The sequence below is a fragment of the Myxine glutinosa genome, chromosome 5 (genome assembly GCF_964187855.1).
Source record: "Myxine glutinosa chromosome 5, kmMyxGlut1.1, whole genome shotgun sequence".
NCBI classification, from domain to species: Eukaryota; Metazoa; Chordata; class Myxini; order Myxiniformes; family Myxinidae; genus Myxine; species Myxine glutinosa.
Window position 1 is genome coordinate 761,806 of NC_136265.1, and position 14,931 is coordinate 776,736.

At 44.7% G+C, this 14,931-nt stretch overlaps 1 protein-coding gene across 2 annotated transcripts in view; it reads left to right on the forward strand.

Moving 5' to 3' along the window:
- The window catches only part of SRP68 (signal recognition particle 68), an 88,746-nt gene that overhangs the window by 27,790 nt on the left and 46,025 nt on the right, over nt 1-14,931 (forward strand). For both annotated transcript variants that reach the window (XM_068117972.2, XM_078777481.1), the window contains 4 exons: nt 276-358; nt 8,787-8,927; nt 10,312-10,410; nt 10,581-10,642. In XM_068117972.2, coding sequence (XP_067974073.2) covers nt 276-358; nt 8,787-8,927; nt 10,312-10,410; nt 10,581-10,642 — 385 coding nt within the window. The remainder of the gene's footprint in view (nt 1-275; nt 359-8,786; nt 8,928-10,311; nt 10,411-10,580; nt 10,643-14,931) is intronic.

Below are 14,931 nucleotides of genomic sequence, written 5' to 3' on the forward strand. Positions count from 1 at the left end.
AAACACATCCTTCTGGCGTTGACGCTTAACAACTTTGAACTGCCTATTAAGAGGTTATTTTATAATGCTTAAGATGGCAATTCCTTGTTTGAGTGTTAAATGTTCTGTTCATTCGCCTCATCGTAGACTACGTTTTACATTGTGTTATCGAAGGCAGTGCTTGCATTGTCTCGCAGGCGGCAACGCCCTTCCCTCAAGCTTATCATCGGCCGTGGAGCCGTTCGTCATGCCGTCAAGGGCGGTGTCCATCTAAAGCTGTTTGTTTTGGACTGCAGGAGACCAGTCGGCTATCGGTGATTTGCGCCAAATGAGGCTCGACTCGGGAGCAAAAGGTGGCCTTCTTGCTGAGAAACTTGATGTAAGACTTTCCCTCTCCTGGTAGAAGAATTTCCACACACGTCAGGGTGGTTTTTCATTTAATAATAGTTTTATTTTTAGGTTAAAGTCTTGAAATGGATAAATGTAAGTTTTGTTTCACTTTTTGAAATGTCTTTTGTTCCCACTCAAATATTCCACTCTTCTCAGCATCCTGAATTATCAAAACCTTCTCTATGGTTTCGAAGTAATGTTATCTGAATCTAAAGGAGACAAACTTTGTTCCTTTCAAGACTTCTAGATGGCTAACAAAAATAGAATATCCCGATATAAAATTAACGGTATGTCACTTGAAAGAAAAGTTTTCTCGGAATAATTAATTATAAACGAATATTTGACCGAGAATGACCACTCAACATGTACCTGCTTCAATTTCACGCGGTGTCGGCATACTCGGGACAGTGAAATATTATATTTGCCTTCATGTTTTATTCGCATTGTACCTATTATATAATGTGAACTGTGATGTCTGTCCATGCGTTTGTGTGTTCGGCCGTCTCCCGTTTCCAGCGGCCGCTTCCGACTCTGCGTTTGTGTGTTCGGCCGTCTCCCGTTTCCAGCGGCCGCTTCCGACTCTGCGCTTGCAAATCTCCGCACGCAGGCAAAGCTCAACATTCAACCAGAAGAAGAACACGATACCAAACAAGATGCATTTTAAACGTATAAATACAACATTGAATCGGCTTTGTCTGTCTGCTGTCTCTTTCCCTCTCTGTCCATCTGTCTATCTCTGTCTGTCTATTTCTGTCTGTCTATCTCTGTCTGTTTTTCTATGTCTGTCCATCACGCTATCTCGTCCTAAACGGTTGTGCGGAAATTCAAACTTGGTTATCACGAACACGTGGCCAGAAGGTGCGAGACCAGGATAACTTTGGTCCTGTCCCTTGCGGCTCAGGGGCGGGGTGAAAATGTCAAATGCCAAACTATTACATTTCGAGCACATTTTAGAACATTTTTTGAAATTAAACCGAGTAGGTGCAATCAGCAAACAACATTTGTGGATGCATGAAACATGTAATGATTCTTATTACCTCCATTAGTCCTTCCAACCTTCTTTCCTGAAAGATTCAGTGTTTCCTTCCATCCTCTCTCTCCTCTTTTCCTGTTTGTTCATTCCTTGCCCCACTGCCACACTATCAGTCCATACTCCACACTCACTCACTCACTCACTCACTCACTCACTCACTCTGTGGAGCTGTTTAAAGACCAGACAACAAAAACGATTTCCTATTCTGTGCAGTTGGACTTGGCTGCTCCAGCTAAATTACAGGACGATCGTGCTGATGTCAATGACGAGGCGCAAGTTTCTTGGCTCGGTAGTTTTGCCTTCCATGACTTGGTTCACTTGATTCACCTCAAATGAAGCCAATTCTATTAAAGCAACTCGACCATTTGTTATTTTAAATATACCAGCAACGGCACCCGCCCTATGGGCGGGGCTTCAATTGGGAGGCCCAAATGAAAAGGCAAAATATCAGAAATTAAAGTATTTATTTTATTTTAAACGGTTTATATAAACATCCGTTAAATCAGATCACACGCAAATCGTCAAAATCTAAACGGTATTTGTAGAATTTCAATAAAAGCCACGTCACTGTTCATATCGGTAAATATTATTCCATTCTGTTTGGAAAATTGGAAAAATTGGGGAAACAATTTGAAAAATTGGAAAATTGGAAAAACAATATAGCCTATTTTACTCCAGGGGGTCCCCGGATTACCCACCCAAAATTTAGTTGCGATGGGTTCAGCCATTTTTGCGGTACCTGGGAACAGACAGACAGACAGACAGACAGACAGACATTTGGTGAATTATAGTAAGATGCGCTTCCTGCCAAAAAATTGTTGCAACATGTGTGATTCATCACATACTTGTGAGTGAATGGTATGTGGGTAACCGGTGGATTCATCAGATACTTGTGAGTGAATGGTGTGTGGGTAACCGGTGGATTCATCAGATACTTGTGAGTGAATGGTGTGTGGGTAACCGGTGGATTCATCAGATACTTGTGAGTGAATGGTGTGTGGGTAACCGGTGGATTCATCAGATACTTGTGAGTGAATGGTGTGTGGGTAACCGGTGGATTCATCAGATACTTGTGAGTGAATGGTATTTGGGTAACCGGTGGATTCATCAGATAATTGTGAGTGAATGGTATGTGGGTAACCGGTGGATTCATCAGATACTTGTGAGTGAATGGTGTGTGGGTAACCGGTGGATTCATCAGATAATTGTGAGTGAAGGGTATTTGGGTAACCGGTGGATTCATCAGATAATTGTGAGTGAATGGTATTTGGGTAACCGGTGGATTCATCAGATAATTGTGAGTGAATGGTATTTGGGTAACCGGTGGATTCATCAGATAATTGTGAGTGAAGGGTATTTGGGTAACCGGTGGATTCATCAGATAATTGTGAGTGAATGGTGTGTGGGTAACCGGTGGATTCATCAGATAATAATTGTGAGTGAATGGTATTTGGGTAACCGGTGGATTCATCAGATACTTGTGAGTGAATGGTGTGTGGGTAACCGGTGGATTCATCAGATACTTGTGAGTGAAGGGTATGTGGGTAACCGGTGGATTCATCAGATACTTGTGAGTGAATGGTGTGTGGGTAACCGGTGGATTCATCAGATACTTGTGAGTGAATGGTATTTGGGTAACCGGTGGATTCATCAGATAATTGTGAGTGAATGGTATTTGGGTAACCGGTGGATTCATCAGATAATAATTGTGAGTGAATGGTATTTGGGTAACCGGTGGATTCATCAGATAATTGTGAGTGAATGGTGTGTGGGTAACCGGTGGATTCATCAGATACTTGTGAGTGAATGGTGTGTGGGTAACCGGTGGATTCATCAGATACTTGTGAGTGAAGGGTATGTGGGTAACCGGTGGATTCATCAGATACTTGTGAGTGAATGGTGTGTGGGTAACCGGTGGATTCATCAGATACTTGTGAGTGAATGGTATTTGGGTAACCGGTGGATTCATCAGATAATTGTGAGTGAATGGTATTTGGGTAACCGGTGGATTCATCAGATAATTGTGAGTGAATGGTGTGTGGGTAACCGGTGGATTCATCAGATAATTGTGAGTGAATGGTGTGTGGGTAACCGGTGGATTCATCAGATACTTGTGAGTGAATGGTGTGTGGGTAACCGGTGGATTCATCAGATACTTGTGAGTGAAGGGTATGTGGGTAACCGGTGGATTCATCAGATACTTGTGAGTGAATGGTGTGTGGGTAACCGGTGGATTCATCAGATAATTGTGAGTGAATGGTGTGTGGGTAACCGGTGGATTCATCAGATAATTGTGAGTGAATGGTGTGTGGGTAACTGGTGGATTCATCAGATACTTGTGAGTGAAGGGTATGTGGGTAACCGGTGGATTCATCAGATAATTGTGAGTGAATGGTATGTGGGTAACCGGTGGATTCATCAGATAATTGTGAGTGAATGGTATGTGGGTAACCGGTGGATTCATCAGATAATTGTGAGTGAATGGTATTTGGGTAACCGGTGGATTCATCAGATAATTGTGAGTGAATGGTATTTGGGTAACCGGTGGATTCATCAGATAATTGTGAGTGAAGGGTATTTGGGTAACCGGTGGATTCATCAGATAATTGTGAGTGAATGGTGTGTGGGTAACCGGTGGATTCATCAGATAATAATTGTGAGTGAATGGTATTTGGGTAACCGGTGGATTCATCAGATACTTGTGAGTGAATGGTGTGTGGGTAACCGGTGGATTCATCAGATACTTGTGAGTGAAGGGTATGTGGGTAACCGGTGGATTCATCAGATACTTGTGAGTGAATGGTGTGTGGGTAACCGGTGGATTCATCAGATACTTGTGAGTGAATGGTATTTGGGTAACCGGTGGATTCATCAGATAATTGTGAGTGAATGGTATTTGGGTAACCGGTGGATTCATCAGATAATAATTGTGAGTGAATGGTATTTGGGTAACCGGTGGATTCATCAGATAATTGTGAGTGAATGGTGTGTGGGTAACCGGTGGATTCATCAGATACTTGTGAGTGAATGGTGTGTGGGTAACCGGTGGATTCATCAGATACTTGTGAGTGAAGGGTATGTGGGTAACCGGTGGATTCATCAGATACTTGTGAGTGAATGGTGTGTGGGTAACCGGTGGATTCATCAGATACTTGTGAGTGAATGGTATTTGGGTAACCGGTGGATTCATCAGATAATTGTGAGTGAATGGTGTGTGGGTAACCGGTGGATTCATCAGATACTTGTGAGTGAATGGTGTGTGGGTAACCGGTGGATTCATCAGATACTTGTGAGTGAAGGGTATGTGGGTAACCGGTGGATTCATCAGATACTTGTGAGTGAATGGTGTGTGGGTAACCGGTGGATTCATCAGATAATTGTGAGTGAATGGTGTGTGGGTAACCGGTGGATTCATCAGATAATTGTGAGTGAATGGTGTGTGGGTAACTGGTGGATTCATCAGATACTTGTGAGTGAAGGGTATGTGGGTAACCGGTGGATTCATCAGATAATTGTGAGTGAATGGTGTGTGGGTAACCGGTGGATTCATCAGATAATTGTGAGTGAATGGTGTGTGGGTAACCGGTGGATTCATCAGATAATTGTGAGTGAATGGTGTGTGGGTAACCGGTGGATTCATCAGATACTTGTGAGTGAATGGTGTGTGGGTAACCGGTGGATTCATCAGATACTTGTGAGTGAAGGGTATGTGGGTAACCGGTGGATTCATCAGATACTTGTGAGTGAATGGTATTTGGGTAACCGGTGGATTCATCAGATACTTGTGAGTGAAGGGTATGTGGGTAACCGGTGGATTCATCAGATACTTGTGAGTGAATGGTGTGTGGGTAACCGGTGGATTCATCAGATACTTGTGAGTGAATGGTATTTGGGTAACCGGTGGATTCATCAGATAATTGTGAGTGAATGGTGTGTGGGTAACCGGTGGATTCATCAGATACTTGTGAGTGAATGGTGTGTGGGTAACCGGTGGATTCATCAGATACTTGTGAGTGAAGGGTATGTGGGTAACCGGTGGATTCATCAGATACTTGTGAGTGAATGGTGTGTGGGTAACCGGTGGATTCATCAGATACTTGTGAGTGAATGGTATTTGGGTAACCGGTGGATTCATCAGATAATTGTGAGTGAATGGTGTGTGGGTAACCGGTGGATTCATCAGATACTTGTGAGTGAATGGTGTGTGGGTAACCGGTGGATTCATCAGATACTTGTGAGTGAAGGGTATGTGGGTAACCGGTGGATTCATCAGATACTTGTGAGTGAATGGTGTGTGGGTAACCGGTGGATTCATCAGATACTTGTGAGTGAATGGTATTTGGGTAACCGGTGGATTCATCAGATACTTGTGAGTGAATGGTATTTGGGTAACCGGTGGATTCATCAGATAATTGTGAGTGAATGGTGTGTGGGTAACCGGTGGATTCATCAGATACTTGTGAGTGAATGGTATTTGGGTAACCGGTGGATTCATCAGATAATTGTGAGTGAATGGTATTTGGGTAACCGGTGGATTCATCAGATAATTGTGAGTGAATGGTGTGTGGGTAACCGGTGGATTCATCAGATACTTGTGAGTGAATGGTGTGTGGGTAACCGGTGGATTCATCAGATACTTGTGAGTGAAGGGTATGTGGGTAACCGGTGGATTCATCAGATACTTGTGAGTGAATGGTGTGTGGGTAACCGGTGGATTCATCAGATACTTGTGAGTGAATGGTATTTGGGTAACCGGTGGATTCATCAGATACTTGTGAGTGAATGGTGTGTGGGTAACCGGTGGATTCATCAGATAATTGTGAGTGAATGTTGTGTGGGTAACCGGTGGATTCATCAGATAATTGTGAGTGAATGGTGTGTGGGTAACCGGTGGATTCATCAGATAATTGTGAGTGAATGTTGTGTGGGTAACCGGTGGATTCATCAGATAATTGTGAGTGAATGTTGTGTGGGTAACCGGTGGATTCATCAGATAATTGTGAGTGAATGGGGTGTGGGTAACCGGTGGATTCATCAGATAATTGTGAGTGAAGGGTATGTGGGTAACCGGTGGATTCATCAGATAATTGTGAGTGAATGGTGTGTGGGTAACCGGTGGATTCATCAGATACTTGTGAGTGAAGGGTATGTGGGTAACCGGTGGATTCATCAGATACTTGTGAGTGAATGGTGTGTGGGTAACCGGTGGATTCATCAGATACTTGTGAGTGAAGGGTATGTGGGTAACCGGTGGATTCATCAGATACTTGTGAGTGAATGGTGTGTGGGTAACCGGTGGATTCATCAGATACTTGTGAGTGAATGGTGTGTGGGTAACTGGTGGATTCATCAGATACTTGTGAGTGAAGGGTATGTGGGTAACCGGTGGATTCATCAGATAATTGTGAGTGAATGGTATTTGGGTAACCGGTGGATTCATCAGATAATAATTGTGAGTGAAGGGTATTTGGGTAACCGGTGGATTCATCAGATACTTGTGAGTGAATGGTGTGTGGGTAACCGGTGGATTCATCAGATACTTGTGAGTGAATGGTATTTGGGTAACCGGTGGATTCATCAGATACTTGTGAGTGAATGGTATTTGGGTAACCGGTGGATTCATCAGATACTTGTGAGTGAAGGGTATTTGGGTAACCGGTGGATTCATCAGATAATTGTGAGTGAATGGTGTGTGGGTAACCGGTGGATTCATCAGATACTTGTGAGTGAAGGGTATTTGGGTAACCGGTGGATTCATCAGATAATTGTGAGTGAATGGTGTGTGGGTAACCGGTGGATTCATCAGATAATTGTGAGTGAATGGTATGTGGGTAACCGGTGGATTCATCAGATACTTGTGAGTGAAGGGTATTTGGGTAACCGGTGGATTCATCAGATACTTGTGAGTGAATGGTGTGTGGGTAACCGGTGGATTCATCAGATACTTGTGAGTGAAGGGTATGTGGGTAACCGGTGGATTCATCAGATACTTGTGAGTGAATGGTGTGTGGGTAACCGGTGGATTCATCAGATACTTGTGAGTGAATGGTGTGTGGGTAACCGGTGGATTCATCAGATACTTGTGAGTGAATGGTATGTGGGTAACCGGTGGATTCATCAGATAATTGTGAGTGAATGGTGTGTGGGTAACCGGTGGATTCATCAGATACTTGTGAGTGAATGGTATTTGGGTAACCGGTGGATTCATCAGATACTTGTGAGTGAATGGTGTGTGGGTAACCGGTGGATTCATCAGATACTTGTGAGTGAATGGTATGTGGGTAACCGGTGGATTCATCAGATACTTGTGAGTGAAGGGTATGTGGGTAACCGGTGGATTCATCAGATACTTGTGAGTGAATGGTATGTGGGTAACCGGTGGATTCATCAGATACTTGTGAGTGAAGGGTATGTGGGTAACCGGTGGATTCATCAGATAATTGTGAGTGAAGGGTATGTGGGTAACCGGTGGATTCATCAGATAATTGTGAGTGAATGGTATTTGGGTAACCGGTGGATTCATCAGATAATTGTGAGTGAATGGTGTGTGGGTAACCGGTGGATTCATCAGATACTTGTGAGTGAAGGGTATGTGGGTAACCGGTGGATTCATCAGATACTTGTGAGTGAATGGTATGTGGGTAACCGGTGGATTCATCAGATACTTGTGAGTGAAGGGTATGTGGGTAACCGGTGGATTCATCAGATAATTGTGAGTGAAGGGTATGTGGGTAACCGGTGGATTCATCAGATAATTGTGAGTGAATGGTATTTGGGTAACCGGTGGATTCATCAGATAATTGTGAGTGAATGGTATTTGGGTAACCGGTGGATTCATCAGATACTTGTGAGTGAATGGTGTGTGGGTAACCGGTGGATTCATCAGATACTTGTGAGTGAATGGTATGTGGGTAACCGGTGGATTCATCAGATAATTGTGAGTGAATGGTGTGTGGGTAACCGGTGGATTCATCAGATACTTGTGAGTGAATGGTATTTGGGTAACCGGTGGATTCATCAGATACTTGTGAGTGAATGGTGTGTGGGTAACCGGTGGATTCATCAGATACTTGTGAGTGAATGGTATGTGGGTAACCGGTGGATTCATCAGATACTTGTGAGTGAAGGGTATGTGGGTAACCGGTGGATTCATCAGATACTTGTGAGTGAATGGTATGTGGGTAACCGGTGGATTCATCAGATACTTGTGAGTGAAGGGTATGTGGGTAACCGGTGGATTCATCAGATAATTGTGGGTCCAGCTGAGCCACGTAAGCCATTTAGCCCTTTTCTCTCAATTGAACGAGCTTTGGGTGCCCATGGGGCATTGTTAATATTTGCTTGTTAATAAATTGATATGTGTGTTTGTCGTTTCCTGGTTTAGAGCCTGATTGTGCAGACGAGAGCGAAGCAGGCGCAGACGATGAGTGAAGTGACGTGGAGAGGACGCACGGTTCCTGTCAGGTTGGACAAAGTTCGTGTGTTCCTTCTCAGTCTTGAGGAGAATGAGGCCGCCCTGGCACAGGCAAGTTCTTTATTAGTCCCCTACCGGTGTACACCGGAGGGGACTTTCGGTTTGCACTCCATCCCTCTGTCTGTCAGTCTGTCTGTCTGTCTGTCTGTCCGTCACGCAAAGAACAACAGTTTTCCGGACCTTTTTTTCTAAACTCTTAATGCTAATGATTTCAAACTTGGCACGTGGTTTCGTCATGCTAAGTTACAGATCAAGTTCGAACATCACGACGTTTCGATCATTTTTGACAAAGTTATGGCACTTTGAACTTTGGGAATTTCCCCAACAGTTTTCCGGACTACAGACTGCCGGTGGGGGACGTGTATTGCAGCGCAATACTCAGAATGCTTGTTTTAATGGTCTCATTAACACTTCCGTAAGCTTCAATCAATGCGATTCGTGAAGGAGCAATGCTCAAGGAAGTGGGGGAGCGATGTGCGAGGGGTTGGGGAGGGTGGAGGAGGGATGTTCAAGGAAGTAGTGGAGCGATGTGCGAGGGGTTGGCGTGGGTGGAGGAGGGATGTTTAAGGAAGTAGTGGAGCGATGTGCGAGGGGTTGGGGTGGGTGGAGGAGGGATGTTCAAGGAAGTAGTGGAGGGGGGGGGGGGTCAGTGGAGGTGGGATTTACAAGGAAGTAGTGGAGGGATGTGCAAGGGAGGGGTTGGTGGAGGAGCAATTTACAAGGAAATAGTAGAAGGATTTACAAGGGAGGGGGGGGGGGTGGCCATGGGAAGGCAGAGGGATTGGTGGAAGGGAAGGGTGAGGGAGAGAGACAAAAGGATGAAGAGAAGCAAGAAACTCCTAACTGTAGGAAAAAAATCTTATTCTGGGGAAAATATTTCCTCAAACAATTTTCTTGAAGACGAGCGTTGGTGGGACAATGCGTACGTGTTTGCAAAAGCACCAAATAACAAATCACATGACGTGGGACAGCCAGGACGACGCGTTACCACATGGATCCTGGTATGAGTGGTATGTGGATTACTTGAGGATGATGTTGGTGCTAATTATCTTGATGAAGATCACCTGTGGTGTGACGGATGGTACTCCGGGTGGTTATCGGTGAGAATTGTGCTCGTATCCGCAATGGCATAGTTTGCGTCGAGCCTGATTCGGGATCAATTGCACCGATCGCCAGCAATCGACGGTCCTTTTCCACCAAAGGTCATGGTATTGCTGTGGACGTCGTGGTTGAGACGAAGGTAGAAACCTGATTGTTATCCCCACCCGATGTTCATAATGCGAGTGATGCCTCTCTTGTCTCGTGTGCCCTGTTTCTCACCCTTGTGCTCATTCCTCCTTGTGATTTTACTCGGTTCAGTGTTTTCTTCAATAATTCCTGGGAGTGATGATGTGGTTTTTGTGTTTGCTCGAGTCTGTTTTGATGACTTGTTCAGGCCCACACGGACGATGCGAGAGAGCGTCTCTATGAAAGGCTTCTTGTTGAATGTAGGGACGTCATCCAAGTGATGCGAGAAGAACTCAAAGCGGATCAGGTACCTTATTTGAACATCACTCGTAAACTTGATCGTTGCTTTTGAAAGGATACAATTCTTCATGCAATTTGACCAATCAGAATCATTGTTCTTGCTTGCTCATTTCTTGGCCTCAGACATTTTAAATTTGATGTGCTTATGCTTCTCTTTTGTTGTGATCCTGATGTTAGAAAGTGCGAGATCGAGACAAAGATGCATTTGGAAGAGTTTCGAACATGCAGTACTTGAATAGGTGGGTTTTACAAGAAGAAAAAAAACCACAACCTCACTATTCCACACCTTATGCTCTCTTTCCATATAAAGTGTGCGCAAGCTAGATTGCACCTGAGCTTTACTTTCAGCAACTTTTGGCACCTCTTGTGACAAACACCTCACCTCTTGTGACTTTGTCAACACTTAGGTAGGCACGGGTGGGTGGGTTGGTAGGGGTAGGTACGTGGGTGGATGCATAGGTAGGTTCTCCATAAAGGTCGATGATATATGTACACCTGTTTAAAGCATTACCGCCTGCTGTTTACTACTGTGTGCATTACTGTGTGTGGAAAGATCGAGGCTTTGGATGGGGGAAGATAAGAGATGGTGGTGAACAGCCGTTTTAAAGACCTGGAGGGTGGAGTGGGATTGAAGAGAGTGGGGGAGTTTGTTCCAGAGGCGGGAGAAAAGAGGAATGAAGGAGTGAAGGTGAGCAGAGAGTCTTGATTTTGGCAGTTTAACCATAAGAGGGTTGCTGGCAGATCTTGTGCGACCTGTAGGAATATTTGCGGGACAGAGCCCAGAGAGAGCTGGGGGAGCAAGGCCAGAGAGGAGTCGGTAGAAGAAGGAAAGACCACCAACCTGCCTGCGGTGAGTGAGTGAGAGGCCCTCAGAGATAGCTTCATCGCGAGAGATTCCAATGATTCTGAATGCTTTGGTTTCAACAGCGTGAAGACGAGCTTGGTGTGAGGCAGGAGCACCAGCCCAGAGGGGAGAGCAGTATTCCATTGAGCTGCGGATGAAAGCCTTGTATGTGGTGAGGAGCTCAGGTGTGCCGAGGAAGGACTTCGCCCGACTGAGGATGCCCAATCGGCGACTGGCTTTGGAGGCCAGATTTGAAATGTGGTTTTCCCAGGAAAGATCATGGCAGATAGTGAGACCCAAAAATCTTGAGTGACAGAACTTCTTGGAGAGGATTGTTGAGAAAGTAGATGAGAGGGTTTTACAGACGGTCTTTACGGAGAGACATAGTGAGAGTGTGAGATTTGTCAGGATTGAAGGACATGTTCCACTTGTTGGACAAGTTTGTGATTTCGTCCAGGTTTGCAGAGAGTGAGGCTTTAACGGAATTTTTGGCAAACGTAATTTAATGAACTTCTATAAAGTGGGGTGTTGTACAACCTTCAGTGGCAGAAGTGACAAAGTCTTGCCAAGATGGAAACGCCATCTTGGTGTGTTTGCAGTCACCTTGTGGGGGTCTTAAGGCACCATTTTGTTTCACCGCGAAAAGTGGGGTTAGGTGATCGGTTGTGTAAGTATCTGCATTTTTAAGTTCTCGGCATCAATTTCTCGGCATCCATTGGTTCGATTGACATGAAATGCTCACCATAGTGTGCGTCTACTCATGTAAAACGTTATTTTTTACGACATAGCCCTTTGGGCAATGTTGTCTGGAACAGTGTTTGTCTGTCCGTCTGTCCCTTCCTTTGGCATTTTGCGGGTTTATTCCCTTTAACATTCGTTTTATCTGCAACCGTTGGTCCGAGTGATACGAAATTGTCACCATCGGAGCGCCTCCTCCTGCAGAATTGTTTTTTAATGATAATTATGACGTTATATGTCACGTGGTACAGGTGCCATCTTCGAAAAACCTTGCACCTCTATATCTCCGAAACAGCTCCATGGAAAAAAATTAAAGGACGCTCATTGTGAAGTCCTCCCCATGGAGAATAACGTATGTTAATGATGACGTCATAAATCGAAAAGTAGAATGCTTAATTCGATCACCATGAAATTTCTTGAGCATGATCTTGGGGTAAATTGGTTGAGAAAAAAAATTGACGACGTCGTCAGTCATGTGGTTCGGCAGCCATAATTTTACGGCGTAACCCGTGGAGCAATGCTGTCTGGAGCAGCGTTTGTCTATCCTTCCATTGTATGTATGTATGTCCCTCACAAATATCCACCAATCAGAGCTGAGGATCTGGTCACATGACAGGGGGACAGCAGATCCAAGCCCGATTACACTGTTGTTAAGCGATCGGCCTTGTTTGGTGATAATTATGACGTCATAGGTCACTTGGTGCGAGTGGCATCTTGAAAACCGAAAAACTATGGACCTCGTTATCTCCGAAGCCGCTCCATGTAAAAAATGAAACGGGGCTCATTTAAAGAACTCCGCATCGGAGATGTGTTATTAATGGTGACATCATTGGTCCCTCAAAAAGTCATGGACGGATTTGGACGAAACTTGGTGGACATGGACACGTTGTGTGTGTGACAAGGAAGATTTGTCCCCATTTTGGTGACTATTCAAATCCGGATCAGAGAATTTAAATGATTCTTCACCATTTCGTGGTAGGATCAAAAACGATACGCAGCACGATATCTCAAAACGTTGTGGACGGATTATGACAAAACTTGGTGGATGAGTTGGTTGGACGACAAGAACGAGCTGATGAGATTTTGGTTTAGCTCCAGATCGAGATCCGGCCTTTTGGTGGGACACAAAACGTAAACTGTTCAGCCTGACGGAGGTATGCTCTCTACCGAGTGCCGTTCTAATTAAAGTATGCAACCAAAATCTGGCTTTGCATCTCGTGAACTTATAAGTGTCGAAATCTTGAGTGAAGTCAGCGAATTTTAAGAATTAGCGATTCTTCCAACTAAGCATATTTACTTTAACTTTAAGCAAGGCTGTAATCCCTCTTCATAGTTTACGCTATTTTTTGATTGTGCGGGTATGTCCCATTACTGATGAGCTTACTATTGCTTGCCGAGCCAGCCGTTCTTTATGAACCGTTTGATTGGAGTGCTTGCTCGAGTGCTTAAGCCACTTGAAGAGGGCTCGACAAGCTTCGATGTGTGCTTGCAAGCCATGGCAATACAGTTGACAGCTGTGTAATTGACGTTTATTATTACAGTGGTTGTCGTTTTTGTAAAGAAAATTACCAATTGATGTTCAAGACAATGTTAAGGTGATAAAGCACACAAAGTATTCTCCATATTTACACAAAAAAATTTCAAATATAAACGTGTTTTCCGTTGACTTCGTTAAATCTGACAAAAGTTTAAAATGTAAGATAGTAAAAGTAATTACCACCTCGGAGATTGCAGTTCCATGATAGCAGGTACGTCTTTGAGTAACCAGGACCATTCCTGGTATTTTTGGGCGGTTGTTCTCACTTCCTCTATGTGTCTCCTGCAGGCAGGGACTGGGGACATCACACTGCAGCTCATTGCATAATGTGGCAAGAATGTTTTGTTTAGCTACAGAAAACTCTTCAACGTTAGCAGATATAACAGTCAATGCCGGTCTTGAAAAAGACCGTGTTTCTGACGTCGACGACTACTTCCGTCTTCAGGCATGGTGTTGGTACTTGATCGAAATCGGCGGAACGATAATATTGTATACAGTACTTGCTGTGCGTGATGGTAGTAGAACTGGTTGAAACAGGGCCGTGACGTGAACGCTTCTACCTTGGCCCCAAGCGTGTGATGAAAAGTGCATGTTGTTTGGTAAGAAAGAGAGATTGAAGCTCGGCCAGTAGCTCTAGTTTGAGTGGGACAGAAAGTAAGACCAGCAATCCTGACATGGAGAGTGGAAGATGGTTCCAGGGACCATCATAATGCTCCCAAGTCAGAACGGTAGTACCACCCTGGGCAGTTGCTGTCTACAACCTACTACCTAAAAAACCGGTCCAATCCAGATGGATGTTTTTTAGGAGACACCGTCTCCTTACTGCATGGCCGTTGGCTCACAGGGGGAGCTCATCCGCCCTTTAACAGGTATTGTTTTTAGTCCTGCAGGTGCCACAGTCACCCTCCCCACTGGGAAGCCAGTGAAGGTCGTCTGTTTAGTCGCCCCCCTCTTCCCTCTCGATCCCCCTTACCCAAAAGCAAGTCGAGAGCACCTCCTTCTCCTCCCCCATTCCCCATCCCCTCCTCGTCCCCCCATTTTCCTCATTCCTCCCCTTCCCACTCCCACCCTCCCCTCGCTCCTCCCTCTCTTGATATTTCCATCAGCGAAGAGGCAGGTGGTATTTGCTGATGTAAAATAAAGGTGATGTCCAACGCGGGTACGTGCTGCCATTACCCTCTTGTGTGTTTGGTTTGTAATTTCACTCATCTTCAGCAAGATTGTTTTATTTATTTTTTGTATACAAGATCGAGGCTCGTGAAAGAGCAAACATTAATCACACAAAAAGACAAACCGACACACAAAACACAAAAAACAAGGGGAGCGGCAGACAAGATGGGGAGAGAGGGGGAAGGACACAAACACAACATTTGAGAGCAGGGACATCGGGAGGACTTGGGGGGAGGTGG